A 27829-nucleotide genomic window follows, 5' to 3' on the forward strand; every position below is an offset into this window, starting at 1 on the left:
AAAAGCAAAGAGAAAACTTAAGAAGGCTTCAGCTGGTCTGGCTTTCATCCCTCTACCCCATGCCTCCCCCGTGGACAGGAGCAGGTCTTCCATGCCCAGATGCCAGAAGATTTGCCTGCATGTGGGACCTTGGCCAGGTCACCAAGAGTAGGAACTTGGTAAGAACTCAGTCAACCAGAGAAGAAGGGAACAGGTTCATCCTGTTCATCCATCTGTATATCCCTTTCACTTTAAACCAGGTGTCCCCAGACTACGGCCCCACGGGCCGCATGCGGCCCCCTGCCGCACTTCAGGAAGGGGCACCTCTTTCATTGGTGGTCAGTGAGAGGAACACAGTATGTGGCGGCCCTCCAACGTTCTGAGGGACAATGAACTGGCCCCCTGTGTAAAAAGTTTGGGGACGCCTGCTTTAAACGCTCCAAGACTTGATCACTGAGAAGGGGAAGAATAATTTTCACCAATGCAATTTGCTATCCTTGTTGGATGGAGAAGCTGAGATTAAGAGAGGATGATGCCTGGGATAGAAAAACAGAAATGTATTCCCGGGTCCCAGCCTTAGGTTCAGTTGCCTCAGATCTAGTGGGAAATAGTAATGAATGTGTCTTCAGCCTTTCTGACTTCTGATTACTGGACAAGCCCCCACCATATAGCAGTTGGTCTGACAGCGGTTCCTTCAGCCCCCTGGCCTAGCTGGGCTTGTCTTTTTGGAAGTGCTTGGGACATTCCAGGTAGAAGTGGGACCCTGAGCATTGAAGACAATGTGAAGTTTAAGCTGTGTCATTCATGGCTCATCTCATGTTTGTGCTACTATTAGCAAAATTTATCAAAGAACATTCCAGCTGGCTTCCATGGGGCAAGGGACAGAGGGTCTCAAGTCCACTCATAGCACCAGTCCTCTGGCTTCCTATGAGGGCTAGCCAAGGTCTGGTGTCTGGGGGATACATTTGATTCCTTAAGATAGGGATCACTTATTTATTTAGTCATTGAGTCATTCACTCACTCACCATTAATTTATTAAGCCTAATCTTGGCCCTTGGCATTTTCCTATGTCTATGGGTGGCAGATTCTGTCTATCAAACCAGTATTTTCCACCCGTAGCACTGAGCATTTTGAAAAGAAACCCACGGAACCATTAATCGTGCCTGTTTAACCCCTTTCATCTTAGAAAGTTGAACCATAGAAACAATTTTCAAAATATATTAAATTTGTCTGAATAGGATTGAACCTATTTGAATTTACATTGAATAGGTTTCCTCCAGAAATGCAGCAGGAATTATCTCCATGGCTCAGATTCCCACCACTCATTGCCTCAGACATTCCCAAGGGCATTAAAAACAGTGCTTGCTTTCTTTTTCAGAATATTTAAAATTTAAATGTAAACATTTTGGAGCACCTTGTCTGTGCCAAGTTAGTTGGAGGCAAATAAGAGTCTAGAGATAAGCCTGCCCGTCTGCAGAAATGTTCAGAACTTCAAGGCAAAGCCAACTTGATACAGAAAGTACGGAGACAAGGCTGTGGATGTTAAGGCCATGGACACCCAGGGAGGGAAAGATCATTCCATGTGGGGAGATGGGGAGTGACTTTTTCAGAGGGCGTGAATTTCAGCTGGCCTCCCGGGAACGGTAGTTGAGTAAGCCAGTATTTCTCAGACTTGTCTGATCATAAGATGACCTGGAGTAATTATTACAAATAAAGATCCTCAGCTTTCTCCCAAGACTTTCTAAATCAAAATCTCCAGAGGAAGAACTTGAGAATTTGTATTTTTAATAAGAGCCTCAAGTGATTCTTTACATAGAAAATTCATCTTTAATATTGAACATTGACTGTGTGCCAGATATTTCCAAGCATTTTACCTGCGATGACTCATTTAGTCTTTGGAGCAACCTGTGAGGTGGGGGCTGTTTTTAATCTGCGTCTTACAGACGAGGAACATGAAGCACTGAGATGTTAAGAACTGTCTGAGACCAAAGAATGTACGTTAGAGTTTGACTTGGAGCCTTGGTAGAGAGCAATAGAACTGGAGGGCATAAGGACAAGAGCGCCACCTGTTGGCCATGTGTGGACCTTCTTCTCAGATGGGTTTTAAAGTGTCCCTCCAGCTGTCACTGGCACAGTACTCAGCCCTTCTAGAAGTGTGTGTGTCACGAGGCAGAGGCTGTGGTATGCTGGGCCCTATAGTGCATCCCTGTCTCTCTCCTGCAGGGGTCAGTGACAAGATCCACCTAGCCTACCACACCTTATCAAAGGACAAGTAATATGTGTTGAGCACCTACTGGGTGTTAGGCATATTTTACGAAGGCTTCCTAAAAACTCTATGAGGCAGGGATAGATAAGGAAACTGGGGCTCAGAAAGGCTAAGCAACTTGTCCAATGTCACAGAGCTCATAAAAGGCAGCAACAGGATTCAAACTCAGCTCCTTTCCTCTTCATGAGGACTCTGAAGGAGAGGAAATACCCTTGCAAGAGGGCAGGCTCAGGACCCACCTGGCCTTGGTCAACTTTTGAACCCACAGGCCACTGTAGAAACATGAGCTTATGCCTGTGTGACAGAGAGATACCCTGTCTCTACAAAACATTAAAAAATTAGCCAGGTGCAGTGGCACATACCTGTAGTCTTAGCTACTTGGGAGTCTGTGGCCAGAGGCTCGCTTGAGCCTAGGAGTTCAAAGTTAGGTTAAGCTATGATCACACAACTGCACTCACGCCTAGGTGACAGACCAAGACCCTGTCTCAAAAGAGAAAGCAAAGGAAAAGGAAGGGAAAGGAAAAGGGAAAAGGGAAGGGGAAAGGGAGGGAAGGAGGGAAGGAAGGAAGATAGGTAGGTTGGTTATAGGCCAGGCATGATAGCTTATGCCTGTAAATCCCAGCACTTTGGAAGGTAGGAATCTTGTAGGCCAGCCATGATGGCTTATGCCTGTAATCCCAGCACTTTGGGGGGCTGAGGTGGGATAATCACTAGAGGCCAGGAGTTCCAGACCAGCTTGGGCAACACAATAAGAACCTGTCTCTGCCAAAAAAAAAAAAAAAATTGAAAAAGGAAAGCAGGCTTACTAATATCTAGGTGCTACACAAATTACCAGGGAGATGCTTTAAACTTGCTAAGCAGAGACCAATAAAGGTGAGTCAGAGGACTGGGACAGGGGAATAAAGAGGACTCGTGCAACTCAGGTGAGGGGGCCATGTGTTTGCACTGCAGGGCAGTATGCTGACGGCTGAGGCCCTGGGGTAGTCCCTAGCAGAGGAAGCATGCCTGCAGCTGCAGAAGCAAAGTTGGCTAGACATAGCCAGGATCCAAAACCTAACCAGGCAGTAAGGCTTACACAGCTGGGGCAAACAAGGGGTCCAGGGGAGACCAGTTAATTATGACTGCAGGGAGTAAACCAATACTATAGGCCTAGCCAGAGTAAGCAAATCTATCACAGCTGTAGGCATAATGGGTTACAGCCAACTAATTTGAGAAAATTTGCTGAGGCTCATTATTGAAGATTGAAGATATTTTTCTGTTCCTGGCTATGCAAAACAAATGCTTGTGGGAACTGTGAGTATTCTGAACTTTAGTTGCCTGTGACTGAAAGACACGGCTCCGGTACAAGAATGTTCCCTTAGGCATTTGTGGTCATTTGAGGGAAAGAGATTGTTCAGAGGTCACTCTTTTTGCTAAGAAGATCGTGTCTGTCCACACTCACCTCTGAAACTGCCTGGCATAGATGCTTCCCTGAATCACCAGAAGCTTAGAGGGTTCAGGGGAGGGTTTCACAATGGAAAACCAGGAGGCCCTGACCCTTCTCCCCTGATGGAGGGCAGGGATTCAGGAAGTGCCCATTACCCCCATTCCCTGGGCTTTCCTACCAGTTTCTCCCACCCCCAGCCTACCCTGGCCAGACTCCCTGCCAGCCTGGCCTCCATGAGCTTGTGGCTGACCGCCCCGTGCTCCTGTTCCCACAGCGTGTCGGGGGGTGAGCTGTTTGAGCGCATCATCGACGAGGACTTCGAGCTGACGGAGCGCGAATGCATCAAGTACATGCGGCAGATCTCGGAGGGGGTGGAGTACATCCACAAGCAGGGCATCGTGCACCTGGACCTCAAGCCCGAGAACATCATGTGTGTCAACAAGACGGGCACCAGGATCAAGCTCATTGACTTTGGTCTGGCCAGGAGGCTGGGTAAGCCTCATCTGCCTCTCCCACAGACACCACCATGTATTACAGTGGGTGTTTGTGTTCCACACACTGGGTGTAAGAGGAAATGTGCAGTATTGGGGTTAAATCTGAGACCATGAAGATGTCTCAGGTTCGAATCCTGCCCCTAGCATATACTGGATGTGACAGTAAGCCTCAAATTCCCCATCAGAAAAGTGGGATGATAGTAGAACCTAACTCACAGATTTGTTAGGAGGATCAAATATCTTAATAGAGGTAAAGGGATGGGAAGAGCGCCTTGCACATAGTAAGACTGCTTAGGTGTTAGCTGTGTATGTGATGATTATCCCCTTTTGTTTTTCACTCTGGTGCCATTAGCAGCAAAAGTCATTTTGGTGATGATGGCTCTGTACATCTGCATCATACTGTACAGTTTCTAGAGCACTTTCACATAAAAAAATCCCTATAATTCTCACCACGAGGTGGGCGGGGTAGATTTTATGAGCCCCAACTTGTAGACTAGGAAACAAAGGTTCACAATAGCTTTGCCCAGGAGGTCCCACTGTGAGCCAGGGGATGTGCTGGGGCTGGAACAAGGACTCCAGACCTTGTTCAGGGTGCTCTGCAGCACCTCTGCAACTCTTACGCTAACCAGGAGAGAAGTCACGGGGGAGACGGTCAGGGTCTCAAGGCCAGCCCTGAAAGCACTTTGGTAGGTGCCAGCCTGCGTCTGCAGCTGTTTGATACCCCAGTGATTGAGGAAACAGCTTCATCCTCCCTTCTCAGCCACTGCCCTGCTAGCAAGGAGCCCTAGGGCTAGGGCGAGCTGGCTTTATTTCACCACCCGGCAGAGAGTAGAAAGGAGGGGCCAAGTGAATGCCACCCAGTATCCGTCTCCCAGGACGCTCAGTGCTGGCTGAGGATGTGTTGGTCATAAAGAGGAAAGGGGCGAGGGGGCAAGGTTCCGATAGACCATGACTGGTCTGGTGGTCAGCACAGTCAGGTGAGAAACACGCCCTGATGCTGGGCACATGTGCCTGCTCTGCTCACTCCTGCTAACAGGACGGAGTAGGGGCTGCGGCTGCCATACCGGGTCTGCCTTTGAACCCAGTGAGCACCAATAAATTAAACGAAAAGAGAGGCCGCTGTCCTCAGGAGTCAGCAGTGTCAGAGCCCAAGGAACACAATGTCCAGGTTCCCCTGGTGAGGGATATTGTAGGAACAACCATGCCTGCCAAGGGCCAGAGAACTGGGAAGTGGCTAAAACATAGCAGGAAGGGCTGAGGGGCAGGCATTGATTGGAGCAGAGCTTTCATATCTGAGGGCTGTTAAATGCTTTGTTTTAGAACATTTGCTGTGAGCTCTGCCAAGTTAAACAAGACCAGATGTAGCCCACAGGTACCTGCCTTTCGCATGTTCACAGGCATCTCTGGTCCTTTATGGCCAAGAGGCACCACCCTGGGGTTGAAGCCTCTCCCGCCTACCCTCCCAGCAGCTCCAGAGGACACCCACAAAGCCATGTGAGGAGCAGAAGAGGCAGGAGGGAGGAGTGGTGGTGGTGAGCACTCTCAGGAGTCGGACTACCTGGGCTTCAGTCCTGACCACCACTTGTTAACCAAGTGGGGAAATCATTGCACTTCCCTGGGCCTCACTCACATGCTCAGTAGCACGGGCATTGTACCTACTCCTTAGGGTTGGGGAGAACCCTTGTAAAGCTGCTGGCAGGGTACACAGGACATAGCAAATGTCAGAGATTATTATTGAGCATAAGTCACAGTCCCTGCCCAGGGGAACTAACTCATGCGAGAGACAGAATCACAAAAAGACCATTCAGGGGCAGGTGCTTTAACAGCCTCTTCTACCCCTGCCCACCCTGCACAGGACATATGAGGTGAGTGTGTGCTTTGTTGGTTTCACTGGTGTGTTGATGCACCCGTTTAACAAGGAGGTCAGATGTCTCCGTGCCGTTACTAAGGAGCAAGCACTTGAAGGCAAAGCCTGTGGCCCCTTAAAGGTTGGGGCCAACACACAGATTAAGGCAGCTGCTGGCCTCAAGCTGGCTCTGTGATGTGCTAGTAATTTATCCCTCTCCATCCTGATTTCAGAGAACGCCGGGTCTCTGAAGGTCCTCTTTGGCACTCCTGAGTTTGTGGCTCCTGAAGTGATCAACTATGAGCCCATCGGCTACGCCACAGACATGTGGAGCATCGGGGTCATCTGCTACATCCTGTGAGTGCTGGGGCACTTGGGTGTGGGGGTCGAGGGTCCCAAAGGAGGGTCCCCAGGCTGCCGTGCCATTGTCATGATGGGGAGCCTGCCCCAAAGTCAGGCAGTAGCAGGCTCCCCTCCCATCCCTGGCAGCCCACCCTGCTCCTGGGCTCCCAAGGAGTCCGTAGCCTGCATATTCTATAGCATCATGTAGCTACACACATTAAGGGCCCCATTCTGGGCACTCACTGTCCCCACAGCTGGCCAGCCTGGGGCCTTTGGTCAGGAGGGTCCTCACTTGTGTGGGTCCACAAAGAAGGACAGCAGGAGGCCAGAGGCATATCTCTTGCCATCCTCGTTGTCTTCAGGGCATAGCACTCCATCCTCATGGCATGGGGACCCCAACTACCAGCCTCACCTCTGAGTCCGGTGTGTGGATGAATTAATAAGCAATAATTGATAATAGAGCCTTCAATGGGACTAACAGGCAAAAGAAAGTAACACAGTGATTAGAATTGAAAAATCAGGTGGGAAATACGAAGCCCTTTCTATGAACAATACTGCAGAAGGAGAGGGAAGGCCAGCCATCTAGGCAGGTGTTTCACAAACATGAACATGCCTGACTCACTTAGGTGGCTCCTGGCATTGCAGGGTTTTTATTTGGGTCTGGGCGACTTGAAATGCTACGTGTTAACAGGCTGCAGGTTGTGACTGTGCTGGTTCAAGGACTACACTCTGAGTAACAAGGCTTGAGAACACGCTCTCAGTGGGGTCTGGCTACTTTAGTCTCCGAAGCCCCACAGTGCAGTCATTAGCCTCAGAACTTGTGTGGCAGCCCCTGAACTTGTGCAGCCACATGCAGTTGTGGGATGGTGGCCCCAAAGATGCAGATGTGTATGCGTTCATTAAAATAATATTTTATTGTCAAAACAAAAGGAAAAATTTTAACATTTTCATAGAAAATAAGGAAGACCTCCAGGGGTACTTTCTTAGACACCTGGGGCCTTCAGACCCAAGTTTGAGAGAAGGCTCTGGGCCATTCTGATGCACAACCAGGTTTAGAACCCAGTATTACAAAAGCTCTAACAGAAGTGGGGTGACTTTGTGCAATGTGACTTTTTCACGTGCTCAGGAACTTTACTCACTGTGGCTGATTAGGACAGTCCCCTCAGAGGAACCTGCACCACAGGCATTGTAGCTCAGACAATTAACCTCTTTCCTGCCTGGGATTAGCCCACTCCCCACAACCCTGCCACAGCCTCCCCTAGATCAGTAGAAAAACCCCAGGCCAGGTGTGCATTTCCCTGCCCGTCTCCCCTCCCGAAGGGGGACTGACAAGTGAAGACAGCAGCTGCCTGACTCCTGACTCCCTGGATAAGTAAAGAACAGCAGGGAAGGGGTAGGGCCAGCCTGCCGCTGTTGGGGCCACCCCAGGCCTGAGCAGTGCTGACACTGATCTCTGGAGGAGGGGAAGGGGAAACCGGACTCTTGAGAAGCAGTCCTTGGTCAGCTCACTCTGTTCAGCCCCAGCTGCCCTGTGGCCTGGCTTGGTCCCAGGGTCCCCCTCCAGCCGTCAAGGAGACTTGCCTTACTGTTTGTTCTTCAGTGGGTTTCCCACTTCTGTGACATAAGGATCCTCTGCAGCTACAGATTTTCACATAGGACCTTGTTTGATCCTCAGAACAAACCCAGGAGTGGGTCGTGGCAGGGATTCTATCTTCATGTGGGGTTGAGGTGACAGGGGCCAAGGAAACCCATGTGGCTGCCCACTTCCCACAGTCAGGCCAGGAGACCAGCAGTCCCAGTGTGCCAGGATACAGGACTTTCAGTGCTAACATGGGAACACACCCAGGTGAACCAGGACAACTGGTCTCTCAACTGGTCAGGAGAGAGCAGTGATCAGTCTGCTCAACAAGTTTTCACCTGTGTAACCTCTACCCAGGTAAAGAAACCAAGCACTGTCAGGCCCCTGCAGCCCTCTGGCACCCACTCCCTGTTACCAACCCCCAGAGGTCACCATTGCCCTCATGGCTAATGTCAATGAAATCATAGCACCAAGAAGTGTCTGGCTTCTTTTGCCTGACATCGTTTGTGAGATTCATTCATAGTACTATGTGTCATTGTAGACTGTTTGTTCTCAGTGTTATGTAGTATGCCATTGTGTGAATATAATCCAGTTAATTTACTGTTCCACTTTGATAGGCTTTTGAGTGGGTTCCAGTTTGGCCATTGGAAGCATTCTGGTTCATGTGTTTCAGGGAACATATTTGTACATTTCTGTTGGATATATGACCTAGAACTAGAATCACTGGGTCATAAGGGCACTTTATTGTCAAATGAGGGTTTTTTTAGGTGGAGGAACATAGTAATTTGGGCACTATGCTACCTTGTTTACCGGATTACCCTGAAAGCAAAGACCAAGAACTAGGGCAGGGCTTTTGAAATGGGGAGAAGATTGTTTTGATGCTGCGGGTGCTTGGGCAGAGGGTATCGGGAGGGCGGGGGGTGGCAGGGACCCAGGCCAGGTGGCACAGACTCAGCCTGGGCCAATCCTGTGCCACATTTTGGCTCCTGGAACCTCACTGTGAGCCACTGTCCTCTGGGGCTTTTCCAGGCTGGCAGTCTCAGCGTGGAAGGAAGTCTGGGAGTTCCCCTCCCAAGCCAGGGCTCTCAGCAGAGAGTGGTGCTGAAAACAAATGTTGGAGCCAAGGAGATGGCTTCCTTTAAGCCCCTACTATGCAGAACTCTGGAGCCACTGCTGGAGGTACCCGAAAGAGGCTCTCTGGTGGCTCTCATAGCATCCTCTGCCCCACTCTCTCCCTGTCTTTGGAGCCTGGTCATCTGTCTGGCAGTCCCTGTCAGGGTGACTTCTACCTTTGTACCAGAGAACCCCTCCTGTTCTCCTTTATGGGCCCAGTGAGAGATGAAGAGGCCAGGGAGTTGGAAGGGAAGGCAACAGACCATGTCCCCATAGGGCAATGTGACTTTACTCTCTCCCACCCAGCCCAGTGATCAGGTCAGTTCCTGGCCCTATAGGGAAGGAGCAGGTAGGATCATAGAGTCCCCACACTCTCATCCCAGATCTTGAAAGGAAACAGTAGATTGTGTGAGTACCTGGAGACCTTCAGAAGTTAGCAATAGTCATGAGGTTTCTGGCAGGAAGCAAAGGTACTGGGGAGCTGGAGGCCACACTTCTGTATGGAAGAAATCCTAAGCCTGCCTCCATTTAAGAGCCCTCCTCCCTCTGCTGTCTCCCTCCCCTACTTCCTGGACTTGATTCTCCCTGGCTGCCTAGGGGGAGGCCACAACAGCTCTTCTCCATGCCCTTCCCTCACCCTACTCCACAGTTCTTTCTCTCTCATCCTCCCTCAAGCCAGAGTGAACCAGCAGTGGCTGCTCTGCTTCCTCTTCCTGCCTCTTCCTGATGGCCCAGCAGCACAGCCTTCCTATTCATGCTTGTTGTTTGTTCGTTGAACACCCTTCATGGTGCAGAAAGCTGGCAGCTGTCCCTCCCCACACTGCCATGTGGTCAGGAGATGCCAGGAGGTAGGAGAGGTGTGTGTGTGGCAGGGAGGCAGGTGAGCTCTTCTAGGGACAGCTGCCCAATCAGCTGAGGAAAGGTCACAGTGCTCGGACCTCCTCAGACCAGGGTGGCTGCAGGGCTCCTCAGCCGGATCCAGAAGCCTCTGCCTTCCTCACCCAGGGCTGTCCCAACCTCTCTGCTGCTGAGCCTGGAAATGCGCTCTGATTCCAACCCATAGGCAACCCCTAGGATCCCTGCTCCCTCCCCAAGCCCAGCCACCATCTTCAACTTTTACTAACACAACTAAACCCTAGGTCGCTGCTTACTTAGCCGGGGCACAAAATGATCCACAGCTCTTCCTGTGGATCTGCTCAGCCCTCTCAGCTCTCCCACCAGAGTATCAGATGGCTAACGTGGATAAAAGACTAACCCCTTCCTAGCAGTCAGTAGTTTTGTCAGCAGATGTGTGGTCCCCTTGCTGGCTACTGGTACAGCCGGGGCATCTGTCTGCTACTTGAAACACAACACAGAAAGCAGGTGCAGTGGTGCACACCTGTGGTCCCAGCTACTCAGGAGGCCATGGTGAGAGGATTACTTGAGGTCAGGAGTTCAAGACCAGCCTGGCTGAGATAGAAAGACCCCCTACTTCTAAAAAAACCAACCAAACAAAAACCACACACACACACACACACACACACACGAACGAAGTGTAGTCCAAGAGGCATTTCTGCATCGTCTGCTCTCTTAACCTTCTACCTCGAGAGCCAAACAGGCCTCCACATCAGATTCCCTGGGGGATGTTCTGCTGCAAGGAGCTGAGAATTAAGAAATTAGAATGCCTGCAGTCACGATCATTGTGTTTCATCAGCACAAAGACTAATATTTGACCATTAAAAATCAATATGAAGAGTCTGTCTATACTTGATATATCCAGTGAAGAAAAAGTGAAGCATCCAAACTGATTACAATTTTTTGAAAACCAGATCAATCTGTTTTTCAGGGAGATAAAGAGGTGTTTTAATGCTAACATTATTTGTTGACTGGTTGGTTTTTAACAAGCAATGACTATTTTTTAGCTGAGCTCAGTGGCTCATGCCTATAATCCCAGCACTTTGGGAGGCCCAGGTGAGCGGATAGCTTGAGCCCAGGAGTTCGAGACCAGCCTTGGCAACATTGCAAAACCCCATTTCTGCAAAAAATATATAAGGTAGCTAGGCATGGTGGTGTGTGCCTGTGGTCCTGCTACTCGGGTGGCTGAGGTGGGAGGGTCAACTGAGCCTGGGGAAGTTGAGTCTGCAGTGAGCCATGATCATGCCACTATATTCCAGCCTGGGTCACAGAGTGAAACCCTGCTCAAAAAAATAAAACAAATAATGACTATTTTCTAAATAAACAGGCAAGGCTGGGCACAGTGGCTCACATAATTTCAGCACTTTGGGAGGCCGAGGTGGGAGGATCGCTTAAGCTCAGAAATTTGAGACTGCCCAGGCAGCATGGTGAAACCTCATCTCTACCAAAATACAAAAAATTAGCCAAGCATGTTGGTGCGCACCTGTGGTTCCAGCTACTCAGGAGACTGAGGTGGAAGGATTGCTTCAGCCCAGAGCCAGAGATTGCATTGAGCTTACTGCATTCCAACCTGGGCAACAGAACAAGACCCCATTTCAGAAAAAAAAAAAAAAAAAAGGGCCGGGCGTGGTGGCTCACGCCTGTAATCCCAGCACTTTGGGAGGCCGAGGCGGGTGGATCACCAGGTCAAGAGATCGAGACCATCCTGGTCAACATGGTGAAACCCTGTCTCTACTAAAAATACAAAAAATTAGCTGGGCATGGTGGTGCGTGCCTGTAATCTCAGCTACTCAGGAGGCTGAGACAGGAGAATTGCCTGAACCCAGGAGGCAGAGGTTGCGGTGAGCCGAGATCGCGCCACTGCACTCCAGCCTGGGTAACAAGAGCGAAACTCCGTCTCAAAAAAAAAAAAAAAAAAAAAAAAAAAAAAGATGTGATCCCTTATGCAAATTCTAGCAATGTAGAAAAAGTTCCCCAAAAAGGTTTTATAAAATTCTGCAAAACCCCACCACTCAGCAACACTATTGCTGAAAATTCAAACACCCTCTTTGTCAACATGCTGTGTATGTATTCCATGTTTTATTCTAGAGACGTGCTCTTTAATAGGGAGAATGCTGGGGGAACTTGGGCAGGCAAGGAGCCAGGCAGGGTGAGGAGAGTATTCAGATGGATGGGCTGCCAGGAAGGAAGAGTGCCAGAGGCCAGAGGCAATGAGGCTCTCCCTGACTGTGCCCAGAGTTGCAGAGATTAAGACCTATCTTTGCAGGATTATAGTTCCTAATAAGGAAAGGAGGTTTGCAGAAGGGGAACTTTCTGCATTCCACAGCAGGGTTGTTTGCTTTTCCTGCCATCTTTTGGAGTGCTGCAGGACTTCCCCTCTGTCTGTTTCCAAGGGAAAATGTAAAGAAGCAGCAGGTGGCTGGCAGGCAAGAGACAGGCTGCTTCCCAATGAGGCTTGCATGGGCCACATGGTGGTCGGGGTTGCAGAGACAGAGAGAGCTGGGCGGCCCCTACAAAATCTAGCCCAGTCCCTTTGATATATAAAAAGAGAACTGAGGTCCAGAGAGGGGAAAGGAGCAGCAGATAACAGTGCAGACTCAGAAATAGGTAAATGGCCACCCTTCCCTCATGGGGACATGACTGAGAATGATTCTCTGCCTTCTTAAAACATAAATCAGGGTCTTGCTTTAAGAAAATCCCATCCACAAAAATCTATTATTCAGAAACATAAATATGTTGGTTAGGATGAGACAATGCACATTGTAAAAGTTTTCTTCTCTTTACAAAAGCTTTCACCAGAGGGTTCCTCCCATGGCAAACTTTTTCTCCCAGTATTTCATGTGGGTTTTGTTCTGTCAAACTCAACCAAAGCCTTACTCCTGAAGCTGTCAGTGCTTGGCTTATGATGATGATTCATAAGCATTTGAGAGAAGGGACATTGGTAAAACCCTAACTTGACAGGTTGATGGCAGGAAGCCCCCAGACCCATCTCTTTTCTTTTCTTTTCTTCTTTCTTTCTTTTTTTTTTTTTTTTTTTTTTTGAGATGGAATTTTGTTCTTGTTACCCAGGTTGGAGTGCAATGGCGCAGTCTTGGCCCACTGCAACCTCTACCTCCAGGGTTCAAGCAATTCTCCTGCCTCAGCTTCCTGAGTAGCTGGGATTACAGCTGCTTGCCACCATGCCCAGCTAATTTTTGTATTTTTACTAGAGATGGGGTTTCACCATGTTGGCTAGACTAGCCTCAAACTCCTGACCTCAGGTGATCCACCCATCCCAGCCTCCCAAAGTGCTGGGATTACAGGTGTGAGCCACCACGCCTGGCCCCCAGATCCATCTCATGGGGCTCAGCTGAGGTCAGGACAGGATCAGCTACATAATTTGTGACATAAAAGGTGGGGCCACTTGTTCAAACATTATTAAGAATCTTGAGATGATGGCAGCAGAGCATTAAACCAAGCACAGGGCCTAAGAGTGGGACTCTGGGCAACTGTGCAGGTCAAACACTCAAGAGGCTGACTCACGAAGCTCACATGAACAGTGGAGTGGGTTGTTGCTATGAAGGTGAAGTGCACAGAGGTGAGAGGTAAGGTCAGTAAGCCATAATCTGATCTGTCTTGTTTTGAAATTCTTTAGCTTCCAAAGTTTATTTGGCTTAAGCTTCTGGTCAGAGTCATTTCTGCACTCACAGCTTAGTGAGGCAGTGGAGGGAACCCAGCAGAACTGCATGATATCTCTGGGCATGGATGGGCTCCTTACTGTGGACCAAGCCTGGTGCCAGTGCTGAATATTGCAATTTACTTCATCTTCACAGAAATGTTAGGATAATATAGCACTTAAGGGGCTCTAGAGTCAGATACCTGGGTTCTAATCTCACTGGCTCTGAATCTTTGGACAGGTTACTTGAGCCTAGGCTGTGCCTCAATTTCCTCATCTGTAAAACAAAATTATAAGGGTTACCTACATTACAGGGCAGTGTTAAGATTAAGTGAATTCACCCATTTTAGGCACTTGACCCAGTGTGTGGCACATAGAAAAAGTTTAATAAATGTCTATTGCCATCATGATGATGCTGAGGATGAAGGACTGACCACCCCAGAGTTAAGTGGTAGCTTCTCCATTTTCGAGGAGAAACCTGACTCAGATCAGGGAATTGGCCAAGACCACCCAGCAAGCGGAGAGGGTGCACTCTGTCCTCTGCCTCGGCACCTCACAGGGAAGCGCTCTAGTTTGGCATAAATACCTCAGGTGTTCTGAACCTACACTGCTGATTCAAAGTCCATCTATCCATCGGGCACACGCTTCACTTGCTGAGCCTCTCCTGTGTGCTGGGTTCTCTTCTTGGAGCTGAAGGTGTGTGGAGAGAGGTGGGAGGGAGGGGACAGAGGGTGCAGTGGTGATCACTGTACCACGTGCCCAGTCCACGGAGAGGGGGCAGGAGCACAGGAGGAAGGGGCCTGGAGAAGCCTCTAGCCTGGGCTTTGGGCAAGAACAGAAGACCAGGACAGAGGGACTTATCAGCCCTGCTGTGTACCCTGCGGAAGTCCATAATCTAAAGCAAGCCCACTGCACCTCAGCCTCACAGGTAGGTTGTGTCAAGAGGCAGGTGACCTCTGTAAACCACACCCACTTTTCTTTCCACAAGTGGAAGAAAGGCAGGTGCAAGGCCCCCAGAGCATGAGTCTGAGGGTGGGGAGGCTGGCAGACCCTCGCCTTTGACCTCAGTTAGCACTCACTTGGTCGTCGCAGCCTCTCCTATCCATATCTGCTCTCCTGCTCTTGTTTCTCCAGGGTCAGTGGCCTTTCCCCCTTCATGGGAGACAACGATAATGAAACCTTGGCCAATGTTACCTCAGCCACCTGGGACTTCGACGATGAGGCATTCGATGAGATCTCCGATGATGCCAAGGATTTCATCAGCAGTCTGCTGAAGAAAGATATGAAGTAATGAGTTGGGATTTCAGTCCTTGCTTCCCTACTCCCTGCCCTGTGTTGGGAAGCAAAGGGGGATTCCTTTGCCTGTTGGGGCACCCTCCTCACCACCCCACCTTGAGTCGTTCCTAGCATTTCCTGAGGAAGGGAGGGTGGGCATGGTGAGGGACCCAGGCTGAGTGCATGTGGGTCAGGGAGGTGACTTCCTAGGCCCTGCCCCCTGGAGCTAGACATGGAATTCACCTTCAGAAACTCAGACACCTGACTTGACAAGCGACACTTGACTGAGTTGCAGAGTGAGGGGCAGCTGTTCTGTATGAATAATGACTGCCTTTCTTACTTTCTGGGTACAGTTGTGGCCAGCCACAGCCCTCTTCAGTGGCTGCAGGGGAAGGACCCTCTCAACAAGCAAGAGCAGAGGACAGGGTCATCTTAGAACTTGTCTGTGGGTCCTGATCATATACCCAGATTATTATTATTCTGGCTTGGTGTTTTCTTTTTTAATATTTAAGTTATTTAATAAGTGCTTGCCTGAATACAGCCAGGTATCGTCTTTAACGTCTATAGCCAAAGGGCGGTTGTGATCCCAGACCACTGGGCTTAGCCGTCTCCCTGCTCCGCCTTTGTTGTAAGGTTCCCCACCTGTGCCTGCTGCTGCTGCTGTGAACAAAGGGCAGTGAACAGTGGGAGGCCAGCATGAGCCTGAGGCTGTGGGGAAGGTCAGACACTCTCAGGCCCTTGGGGTTTCAGTGGAAGACTGGAGCTTGGAGTTGTAGAGGAGACCAAAGTGAGAGGTTGGCTGAAAGTGCTCAGTGCGTGTGCCTAGACAGAATCTGCTGGAGGGAACTGTCCTGGGCTCTGCACGTGTAGGGAGGGCTGCCCAGGGAAAGGGAGCAGTGGGACTTAGGTTGGGACAGCTGGCCTGTCACCCACTCTGCAAATAGGTGAACAGATGAGGCAAGGCCTGGCTATAGGGGTGCCGAGGAGCTTGGAGCTGTACTTGGCAATCCCAGGGAGCAGTTGTAGCCTTGCCGAGAAGGGTGCTGTTGACATGGGTGGCGTGTTAGAAGGGGAGGGGCCTGGCTCCAGTGAAGGCAGGAGGCTCTGCATTTCCAGGTGACTTAAAAGCCTGGCGAGGCTGCCGATGCCTCCCCTGAGGAAGAATGGCTGTTCAGGGCAGCAGGGTGCAGTTAGTTGCTGAAGGAACAACATTGGAGTGTCTCAGATGGCTCTGTCAGGCTTTCCTGTGATGTACCCCACTCTCGGTCCTTTTTAGCCAGCTCAGGGCCAAACTCCCACAAAGGCCACATTCTACTCTCCTTGATAGTGAGTTCTTTAGCCGTTTGCTGTCATAGTCTGCATCAGAAATGGGCATGATCCAAGGAGAATTGAGATACTGTGGGAGATCTAAATTCTCTTCCAGTGGGAGGGACCCCCATACCCAATTTTCCTCAGGAGATGGAAACCTCCTCAGCAACTCTGGTCCGTGGATGGCTTTTGTCATACGAGCTTTAGTCACTGAAGATTTGGTAAACAAAATTATGTGTGTACATATCTTGTTTTCTCATCTAACCTTGAATTAAGTCAGAACAGGCTGTACCGGATCCCTCTGTGCTCATAAAATGGATTTACCAAAGAACTGATCTTATTCAAATAGATCAAGACACTAAATTCCCATAAACTGTTATACCCAGCCACTCTTTTTTTTTTTTTTTTTTTTTTTTTTTTTTTTTTTTTTTTTTTTTTGTGAGACGGAGTTTCGCTCTTGTTACCCAGGCTGGAGTGCAATGGCGTGATCTCGGCTCACCGCAACCTCCGCCTCCTGGGTTCAGGCAATTCTCCTGCCTCAGCCTCCTGAGTAGCTGGGATTACAGGCACACGCCACCATGCCCAGCTAATTTTTTGTATTTTTAGTAGAGACGGGGTTTCACTATGTTGACCAGGATGGTCTCGATCTCTTGACCTTGTGATCCGCCCGCCTCGGCCTCCCAAAGTGCTGGGATTACAGGCTTGAGCCACCACACCCGGCGCCCCAGCCACTCTTAACCAGAAATCACCACCTAACAGCACTTTCTTAAAAATCCCTTTCTATTATAAAAGTAATGCATGTAAATTATAGAGGATTTGAAGAACATAATAAAACTTAAATCATCAGTAATTTATTTATCTGATGATCACTACATTTTGCTATACTTCTTTCCAGTCATTTTTCTATGTATGTTAGCATTTGGTATTTTAGGCTTTCTTAGTCCTGTTACAGTTAAGGCAATGGCTCTAAAATGTTTCTAAATCTCTAGAGCTTTTAGAAAGATTAAGTGAGTTTCAGTGCAGTTCTAAGGTAGTCATAATTCATAGGTTATATGCAGGACATACTGCTTTGAGTTGTAACAGGAAAAACCTGATATTCAAGGTTTTTTGAGTATCACACCATAAGACATAAAACATGAAAGTTCAGTGATTCTTGGAGGTTTTATCCTAGAGTTTAACTCTCCCCTCCTCCAGACAGGGTGGCAGGAGGATTAGGCTCTGTGGGCCCCAGCCCTCATGGGACCAGCAGAATGACCCACCCTGGAATAGGGTGCCAGCCAATCCCAGAAATGTCTGCCCTGCAGCACCTACTCTTCCTCGACCCCAAGAGCAGGCCATGGAGCCCAGTGGCTTCCTCGATGCTTAGGCGTTCATAACACCAACCCGTGCTGGTTCCAGTTAGTGTGACCAAGTGAGGAGAAAGGTGAAGAGCACAGTGGTCCTGACCATGGTGGACGACCTGGGAGCAGGGGGCCCTGGGCTGTGCCCTACATGACCAGGGAGAGGTGGCTACTCATTTCCGATATAACCAGTGGTCTCTGAGGTCTCCTCCTGCTCAAAAACCTCCTGATCTCTGCCTCTGTCAGAAACCGCCTGGACTGCACGCAGTGCCTTCAGCATCCATGGCTAATGAAAGATACCAAGAACATGGAGGCCAAGAAACTCTCCAAGGACCGGATGAAGAAGTACATGGCAAGAAGGAAATGGCAGGTAATGTGAGGATCACTTTGGACTGGGATGTTGCCCCTCATATTTGTGTTATTCAAGCCACTTTCGTTCCCAGCTTGCCCTGGCCTCACACCAAGAAAGTTTAGTTTCGGAAGTAGTCTGGGATCCATTTAGGCAGCTGATTCAGATACAGTGGTGTGCTTAGTCCGGAGCACAGAGTCTCTTTGTCAGGGAGATGAGATTGATTCTTAGCTTAGCTGTCTCTCTGTTCCTGCTCATCTTTGCCCCAGAGGACTCTTAACCCTTACTCTGGTCAAGCCACTGACATTTTGTGTCTTCATGGCTTGGGATGAGCAACATCACTTTAAGGTCTATTTGTCAACCCTGAGAATGGGATGGTAGTATGATTGTCTCACATTTCTTTATGATGAAGGAGGAGGGCACATGATCTAAAGAGACAGACAGGGTTCCACCATCTAGGAAGGTTGCATGTTAATAGCCATGTGTCCTTAGCAAGTGACGTAACCTTGCCGTGAATTTGTTTTCTCATCTGTAAAACAGGGATAATAGTGGTACCAACTTCACAGCATTGTTGTGATAATTATATGAGATCATTCTCATGTGGCCTTCAGTAGTACAATGCCTGGTACATGGTGAGTGTCCAAAAATTATACCAGTTGCTGATAGGTATTAAGGCAGGCCATGTGTCAGGGACCATTTAAAGCACTATCAATGCACTAAATCTTTTAACCCTAGGAAGCAGGTACTATTATTATCCCCACTTTACAGATGAAATTGAGGCAGAGAAAGGGTTAGGAAAGCCATCCAGGATCACATAGCTAATAAGCAGAAGGGCCAGGATTCAAATCCAGAGCTTGTCTGTAAAACACATAGTCTTAACCCCAAAACTGCCTCCCATAAAAGGCATGGGTGGATAAAATTATTATCCAAAGCCACAGGGTATTTATCACCATCATCACTATTTTATCATTTTTATTATCACAATTAAAATTAAAATTCTTAGGCTGTTGGACTGCTGGAGAGGACATGGTTTCTTTTCTTCTTCTTCTTTTTTTTTTTTTTTTTTTTTTTTTTTTGTGAGACAAAGTCTCAGTCCGTCATCCAGGCTGGAGTGCAGTAGTGGCATGATCTCAGCTCACTGCAGCCTCTGCCTCCCAGGTTCAAGCAATGGGGAGGACATGGTTTCTACACTCAGGGACCATGTAGTACAATAGGGAACTGAAGCAACTAGACATGAAAGGACATAATGCACACCAAAATGTATATCTGTATAGCTCTCCATAGCCATGGGTGTGTGCGGATAGAATGGACCTGATCGCAACCAGAGTTGGATGTGATGATGAGGAAGTGCTCCCAGGCACAGGAGTTTGAATTAGGTGTGGAACCTGAACCAGAACATACAGAAGAGGACAGCACAGGTGGAGAAGGCACAGAGGCGGGAGCTGGACCCATTCTGACTGGGCTGGGCTGGACAGGAGCAGTCTTTTAGCTGGAGACTCCGGGTACCCAGGGGCATTGAGACTTTGCCTGGGTGGCAGAGAAAATGGAAATCACTGTATTGGAGACTGCTGGTCATCTGCCACACCAGGTGACTAAATCACAGTTGCCTCAAAAAGTAGAGTGTCACACAGAGTTTGAGAGAGGAAGCAAAGGCAAATGGGGGTCAGAGTGGAGTTTAAGAGACCACCATTCTGAGCACATCTCAGCTCTGCTCCTCCACGCTGGAAGTCAGTTACTGGCTAGGCTCCTCATGGGAAGGTTTAGGTGGGTCTCCAGGTCTCCCTCAAGTGCAAGGTGAGTTGAAACATCTGTAGCTGCTTACCGTTTGGTGCCACGGGGATCTGAGTAGCAAATCGTTTTTTTAAAAGTTGGGGGCGACCAGCCAGGCACAGTGGCTCATACCTGTAATCCCAGCACTTTGGGAGGCTGAGTGGATCACAAGGTCAAGAGATTGAGACCATCCTGGCCAACATGGTGAAATCCCGTCTCTATTAAAAATACAAAAATTAGCTTGGCATGGTGGCATATGCCTGTAATCCCAGCTACTCAAGAGGCTGAGGCAAAAGAGTCACTTGAACCTGGGAGGCGGAGGTTGTGACACTGCACTCCAGCCTGGGTGACAGAGCAAGACTCCGTCTCAGAAAAAAAAAAAAAAAAAACCGATGGGGGCGTGGGGGCATCTACAAAATCAAAGGTCAGCTGTATTAATAATCCTGTGGCCAGAAGGTCTTAAAGAAATATTTCTGGAAAGGATAGGGAAGCTGATATCAGGGCGGGGCAGTCCTCAGAGTAGCGAGTCTAACTGGATTTTGCTTGGCTAAAGCTATGGATTAAAGGGCAGCCTTTTCACCTGGGAACATCTGCAGATGAACCAAAGCCAGGAGGATGCCTAAACCCTGGGGCTAGGAGCAGAAAAGAGATGAGGAAGTAGGAGAGGAGGCAAATAGCATTTTTCAGTTAAATCAATGAGAGAATCATAAGTGGTGTTGATTTTTTTCCCCCGCAAGGGACAGGGTTTCATGCTGTTACCCAGGCTAGAGGGCAATGGTACAATCATAGCTCACTACAGTCTTGACCCCCTGGGCTCAAGCAATCCTTTCATCTTGGCCTCCTGAGTAACTGGTAGCTGGGACTACAGGTGTACACCACCACACCAGCGAATTTTTTTTTTTTTTTTTTTTTTTTTTTTTTTTTTGGTAGAGACAGGGTCTTGCTATGTTGCCTAGCCTAGTCTTGAACTCCTGGCCTCAAACAATCCTCCTGCCTTGGCTTCCTGAAGTGCTGAGTGCCCAGCCTATGCTGATATTTCAATCACCTAATTTTTTTTCTTCTTGTTTACAGTGTTATTAGCCATAGGGTTTTCTGGAAGGGCTGGGGAAGAAAAGGGTAGAATTCAGAGAAGGAACCTTGATTTTATATTTTAGTATAGGTGGAGGCATTTGGAAATAATTTTTCCATGAAATTGCACACAAAAGTTGTCCACAAAAATCCCATTCAACAAGTAGTGTCCCTGAAAAGTAGCTTCCCTGGAAACAGCCCTATTTCATGTGACATTGCTTCCTCAAGGAATTTTAACTGCAATCACCAGGACCTTAGTTCCCCTTGGAATATGGGGGTTGCCTCTTGCAGCAGCCAAAGTTCTGTGCGGTGGGGTGGAGTGGGAAGGAGTGGGCTGTGGACGGGGGCAGAAGGAGAGGGGAAGGGCAGGCTCAGGTGGCCGAGAACTCTCAGCAGCTGTGCCAGAAAAGGCACCTTCTCGTTGTGGTGTGGTTTTCATAAAAAGCCCTAGGAGGAATGAAGTGACGTGGAAACAAATCCCTGCAACAAAAGGAAGGCTGGGTACAGGTGACTGATTGTATTATTCATCTTAGAATGAAGTTATTTTGAAAGAAGGTATATTTTAAATTTATATTAAAAGAATTTTACAAAGATATGTTGGAAAGGTGTAGCAATGAGGGCAGGTAAGTTGAGCAGATTAACAGGGTTTCTGCATGCACACTGGAGTCAACGGCCTAGACATCAGAGGCCCGTGGGCAGCCATCTTTATTTTCTGGGAACCATAAAGACCCCAGCAGTATGGACCAAGGGCAACAGGGGAGAAAACACTGGACTCAGTATAGCACAGAGTATTTTTGGCCATCCCATTTGGATGGTATGCACTGCTCAGGGGAAATGGTTGGTATGTATTGGGGGCTTTTATGGCTGGCTGGTGTACGGGAACCAGCTTGCCATATGTTTACCAGGGAATGTCTTGGTATTGGCACCAAAAGACCCTAATTCTGGGAAACTCCATAGGCCTGAGCAAGCCAGGATGGCTGGCCACCCCCCACCCCCAGCTCTCCAAGGGGCAGGGAATTTGTGGTGCATTAAGGAGGCTGGTGCCCACCAGGGACACAGAAACCCAGCCTGGGCAATTGCCCTCAAACAAGAAAAAGACTTTCTCAAAACGAAGGGAGAAATTACAAAATTAAAACGTGGCTGTTTTGATGTTCCAAAACTTTCAAAAGGTCTTTGGTCAGTAAAGCTGCAACCAATTGTTGGCTCAAAGGCATAAAACTGGAAAACTAGAAAATACAGATATATTTGTTTCTAGTTCTGACAAGTAACTTCCTCAGCAATTTTTTCACAAATCAATTTCCAAATATTTTATGCTGATATCCGCATCTTTTAGAAAAGCTCTCCCTATTTGAGACCTATTTATTTGTTAATATATTTACTACTTGCTCTGAAATACTATAACTTTTTTGCCTCATTCTGATAGCTTCACATTAGTCATTTTGTTATGAAATAAAATCTGGAAAAGACATCATCTTTCTACACCACCCAAGTGAAGACAGTCCTGATCAGTCCCAATCCTGATGTCTGTAACTGGGGAGCCCATGGGCTCAAGGCAAGTGTTCCCTGCTACACATTTATGGATATAAATCAGAGTCTTTCTGTGGAGGTGGAACTGCAGGGAGATTAGAATCTTCTGCTTCAAGGCTACTGAGGCCCAGAGAGAGGAACTGATTTGCACAAGGTCTCCCAGCAATTAGGGTTAGAGAACTAACCTGTCCCTTTTTGGGAACAAGCCCTCTGAGTTTAGAGGCTCCTAGCCCAGGACAAACCAATCTGTGTTGGATAAAGGAAATAGAGAGCAGAGAAGGGCAGTCTGAGAATTGGGTTGATTAAGAAGAGCAGGCTGGTCTGATACTGACTACATAGGGAGGGCTGCCATGGCTGGTACCACCTGTTACCTGTTCCTGAGGACAGGGTAACCTCCCATGGGAAGAGCTGGGTCTCTCCTCACTCCAGTTAGCACAACAAACAGGTCGACCATACCACCAGTAACATCTCCTAGAAGAGCATGAAAGCTTGCCAAGTGGCCTGAGCCTGCAGGGGCATTTTCTGCAGGGGCACATGGTGGTTCTGCACACAGTTAAGTTGTTCAGTTGTCATCTCTCACCATCGTCCCCTCCATCGCCTCCACCTGGGACTGCCTGGATTCTGTTCGGTGACCCAGCCTCACTGTGGCGGCAGAGACCAGAAACATACCCACACCACACAGAGCGATGTGTGTGAGAAGGGATGGCCAGGGGACACAGCAAGGTGGGATGTCTGTCCGAGGTGCATGACGGCGGTCTGCAGCAAGGACAGCAGGAGGCATGACAGTAAGGTCACCCTGCTTGCAGCAGTAGGTCTCCTCTTTAACCACACACACACACACACACACACACACACACACACACACACACACACAATTTTCAGTATGTTTCCTTAGCACCCTGAAGTTATTTACTTTCAAAATGATTCATCTTTTTACTGAAGCTTACTGGCTTTCCAACTAGCCCTAAATTGTGAGGCTTTACTGAAGTACTTGAGCATGTGAAGTGAACTCAGGAGGAAAATGGCTTTGCTGGCAGAGTTTTGAGGTGCAGTGAGTACGAGCCATTTGCCTATGAAGAGGCTGTTTCCTTCCTCTCTCAGGGGGCACAAGTAGCCAGTCTGTGGTGGCATCTGCTGTCTGGATGCACAGCTTTTAGATGCCTAAAAAAGATGTTTTGGGTGCAGGGGTGGAAAGATTTGGTTGTGCCTTAGTTTTCTTATCTTAGTCATTCCCGTTAACCTTAGAAAAAGGGTGAAAAACTTACTTATTGAAAGATAAGAAACAATAAGACACAATTGTACATAATTAGGGATCCTATGCTTGGTAGAATTTTTACAACGTAAAGAAATTTCATCTCAAGTTCTGATCCTTTTCAGCAGAAATTCTGTCCTCTTCCCAAGTCTAGTTGCCAAAAAGTAAAGTACTGTTGCCTTTTATTTCTTCGATGCTTCTTTTTGGTGCCTAAATGCACACCAGGAAAGAGCTCCCCTCCAGAGGTTCACTGCATCATAGACTTGTGCTGGGGCCAGCCAGAGTGTTTCTCAAAATCTCTTAAGTATCTGAATTATAAACAGCGCTGAATGGGACCTTGGAGATCATCTTGTCCAGCCCCTTCTTTCCAGAGAAGGAAACTGAAGCTCAGAGTGGTTAAGTGACTTGCCCAAGGTCAATAGAATGCTGTGTTATTATGATTATTTTTGCATCAGAACTTGTGGGATCTGTAGTAACTATCCTCTTGGCCAATTAAAATCACATCGCTAGCATTGTTTTACGAGAAACAGCCCCGCTAGGCCCAGTCAGCAATAAGTCTTTGGAGCTGTCTCAGCCTGCAGTTGCTTTATATAAACTATCCCTTTTATGGGAGTTGAAGCACTGTATGAAAAGGGTTTTTGTCTCATGTTGACCTTGTTTAGTCACATTAACGCACACATCAGTTCCAGGCCCCATTCCATTCTCTGAACATCTTCTGACACACTGACAGTGCTGAGCAGAGCAAGGTTGGGCTCGCTCCTCTGGCAGATCCTTGGCTCCTGGGAGGTCCTCGTTCCGGGGAACAGCTGCTTCTCCAGGGCTGGGCTCTACTCCCCACAGCCCCTTGCACTACCCAGCTGGAACCAGGGACAACGCCTGAGTCCAACTCCCGTGTCTATTTTCCAGAAAACAGGCAATGCTGTGAGAGCCATTGGAAGGCTGTCGTCTATGGCAATGATCTCGGGGCTCAGTGGCAGGAAAGCCTCAACAGGGTCACCAACCAGCCCACTCAATGCAGAAAAACTAGAATCTGAAGGTAAGGAGAGGTTTCTTCAGCCAGTTGGTGAGAAAGAGAGGGTTGGGGAGCAAAGGGGCATTTTGAGGTTTTGGTTGGTTTTGTTCTTCTTCTTTTTTTTTTTAATATGCCCTACAAGTATAAATTCAGAAGTAATTTTGGATTGCTCTGGCAATTACTAAGTCTAATAATTATTCTTAATTGTTTAACCTTAGGCTGAACCATTTTTAGAGGGAAAGTTGTTATTTGTCTAATAGAACTAGATGACCTCAGCTATGCTTTTTCATATATTTTGTGTTAAAATTAACACAGACTTTATTAAAAGCTTCCTTTGTTCTCATTAAAAAAGTGATACTTCTATATTAATAGGTAAAAAATAAAATTAAAATTACATGTAGTTGCATAAGATTTATAAAATATTCTTCTATCATCTTTGTGGTTTTGTTTTAAATAAAAATTAATTCATATGGTCCACTTTTTTTTGCCATTGCTCATACTGCCAAATCATGTCATTTGAACTGGGCAGAGTGGGATTGGCAGGGCCCCTCCTGGAGACCAGTAGGGTCAGTTACTTGTCCACTGCCTTTGAGATGCTGTCCCATCGATCTCCTCAGTGAAAGCCCCAGCCTTTTCCTGCTTCAGGTACACAGAGGGCCTGGCCTTTATCTTCTTGAGGTGCCTCATTTGGCCAGAGACACCTTCTGGCCCTCCTTGTCTGGTACTTTTTGTATCCACAGGTGAGAAGCTGAGTTTAGATCCCTTTGATGAGCAAAGGTAGGGTTATTGGTGAGGCCAGTAGCTGCCTGCTCTGGAGCTTCCTTACAGCCAGGGACAGAGTCTGCAGCACACAGGCCTGGTCCCTCCTCAGCCACTCCTTCCCCTCCTCAGATGACCCAGACATAGCCTGAAGGGAAGGAAGGAGATACAGATGTCCCTCTAAGTTACAGCTTTTCCCTGAACCAATCCCACATCCTGGTCCACAGTCACACAACATGAAGGCAGTGTAAGCATGGACAAAGAGCCACTGGCAAACTGAAGATGCTGCTAGGACCTGGCTCCTCCTTTCTAAAAAGCAGGTGAAACACCTGCTACAGAAGGAGGGCAGAGGGATACAAAGACCAGGAAGGCTGGCGAGGTCCTGCCCCGCTCAGATACCCTCAGCTGAATCCTGAAGCAGCATGAAATGCAGCCAGAAATCCTTTTTAAAGATGATTTCCCTTTTCAATATGTCAGCATAAGGGAAAGGAGGAGGCTGAACATTTCCTCAGTTTGGGCACAGTTCTCTCTGCTGCCAAAAACCATTTGGCAGCAGGCCAACCTGTCCCCAGGAGAAAGGCGTATTTATGATTCAGTTCTCAAAGCTGCCTTCTTGCTAAATCACAGCGACTTTTAAAAAAGTTAGTTTCTTTGAACTAGAGAGGAGAGAAAAAGGAATGAAGAAATGACCTGGTCTTCATCTCTGTCTTCTAGAAGATGTGTCCCAAGCTTTCCTTGAGGCCGTTGCTGAGGAAAAGCCCCATGTAAAACCCTATTTCTCTAAGACCATTCGTGACTTAGAAGTTGTGGAGGGAAGTGCTGCTAGATTTGACTGTAAGATTGAAGGTAAGCTGTAACTGTGCGTTTCTTCCCCATGAATAGGGTGTGGCTGGATGGCAGGGCCCATACCATGCACACTGGGCAAGATGTCAGTTCCGTGCCACCTAGGGCAATAAGAAACCACTAAGCTTTGAGGGAAATTGGGTCAGCAGGAGCTGGTTATAAAGGGCAATTCCCTGCACTACCACCTCCTAAAGGTGTGTCCTTCTGTCACTTCCCCAGGGGCACATTTGAAATTTCACCTACTTACACCAGCCACTTAGAACTAAGTTTAGAAACGGTCTTGCATGGACTTACCTGGCTTTGGAACATGCTTGGTGAAATGAGCTTTGCAAACTGCTGAAAAGCATGTGGCTTGCCCATAGGAGGCCCTCAAAGGAAGGCTGGCGCAAAGGCATAGGATGTGGAGTCCACAGGCTCTGCTACTCGTCTGCAGGCTGTGTGACCTTGGACAGTGGTCCAACTCCCCTGGGTTAAGATCCCTCAGCTGTAAGATGATAGCTCTGGAAATCTGTGAGGGGACATATGTGTGAAGGGAGAACCCATTAGATCTTGTAAAGAGGTCATGGAGTAAAGGGAAAAGTTGTGGGACTGGCAGGTACAGAGAGAGAGCATGCAATGTGACTTCAGTCTGAGGCCAGTTGGGAGCCAGGAACCAGGGACGAAGCACTCAGTGGGTGCCATCTTCCCCAGGTTGCTTATCTGCCTGCTGGGAATAATGCAGCCATGGAACTGTCAGTGGTCAGAGCTCAAGGGACCTTAAGGGGTCATGGCATACCACCTGAGAAATGAGCAAAGTTGATGACACAAAGTGTTTCCATTTCCATAGATTGCAACTGTCTAGAAAGAGAAGGGACAAGATAAGGCAGGGCCCTCAAGTCTGTGACTTTCACCTGCCAACCAGAGTGGTGTATTATTGCCTATTTTGATCTGACCAAATAAAGCACAGTTTATTAGGCAACTTTCCCAAGGCTGCATAGCACAGTACAGCAGTCAGAACAAACTGTGCCTCCCACTTTCTGTGATTCTCCAGCAATGTGACTAGACAATGCCTTTTGAGTAAAATAACCCAAAGTTAGGATTGGAAAAAAATAGTTTTTCTTCTGCATCTTTGTATTATCAAAGTGCTTTGTCAATGCTTCACCTACCATAATCATTTTCCTTTCTTCATTCAATTAAAAGAAAGTAGATGTGCTGCCTTTGATAATGTCAAAATTCTCGGACTGGGGATTCTGCTGAAGGCTCTGGAGCCACTGCTTGCAATTCTCACCATTATGATTGCATTTGGGTCTTCTGAAACTTTTTTCCTTTTTCCTTTTTTGAATGTTTTAAAATAACATAATGATTGTCATTTTGTACTTAGTTTTCTCTTTGGGATTGTTTCATACTTAATTTTCTCTTTGGAATTGTTTTGTTGGTATTTATGTAACTTTTGGCTGGAACTCTGATGAGAAATTAAAGCATATGGATGCTGTTTTGATAAAAACAAAATAGAAACTTTTGCACTGAGAGTGCAGGGTGTGGGAGTGCAGGGTCTTTTATGACCAGTTCTTTCTGACTCAGTTTTCCTCATGGTCTGACTGTTCCTAATTGCTTTGAAAAAACAATTTCCAAAATTGTTTTGAAAAAACAAAGTTGAAAAGAACATTAGAATTCTTGATTTCTTAGGTATAATTTTTATTGTGATTAGGGCTTGTATAAGCCCATTTGAATTGCTATCAAGGAATATCTGAGG

At 47.8% G+C, this 27829-nt stretch overlaps 1 protein-coding gene across 8 annotated transcripts in view; it reads left to right on the top strand.

The window, feature by feature from the left end:
- Positions 1-27829, top strand: part of MYLK (myosin light chain kinase) — a 224195-nt gene that overhangs the window by 191090 nt on the left and 5276 nt on the right. For 6 of the 8 annotated variants that reach the window (XM_039477689.2, XM_074404231.1, XM_039477688.2 and 3 more), the window contains 6 exons: positions 3946-4163; positions 6245-6368; positions 14729-14881; positions 17764-17887; positions 24390-24519; positions 25969-26100. In XM_039477689.2, coding sequence (XP_039333623.2) covers positions 3946-4163; positions 6245-6368; positions 14729-14881; positions 17764-17887; positions 24390-24519; positions 25969-26100 — 881 coding nt within the window. Of the gene's footprint in view, positions 1-3945; positions 4164-6244; positions 6369-14728; positions 14882-17763; positions 17888-24104; positions 24230-24389; positions 24520-25968; positions 26101-27829 lie in introns of those variants that run through there. The other 2 variants (XM_039477687.2, XM_010352433.3) reach the window with 2 other exon arrangements.

This window comes from Saimiri boliviensis, chromosome 8 (assembly GCF_048565385.1).
Source record: "Saimiri boliviensis isolate mSaiBol1 chromosome 8, mSaiBol1.pri, whole genome shotgun sequence".
Classification (NCBI taxonomy): Eukaryota; Metazoa; Chordata; class Mammalia; order Primates; family Cebidae; genus Saimiri; species Saimiri boliviensis.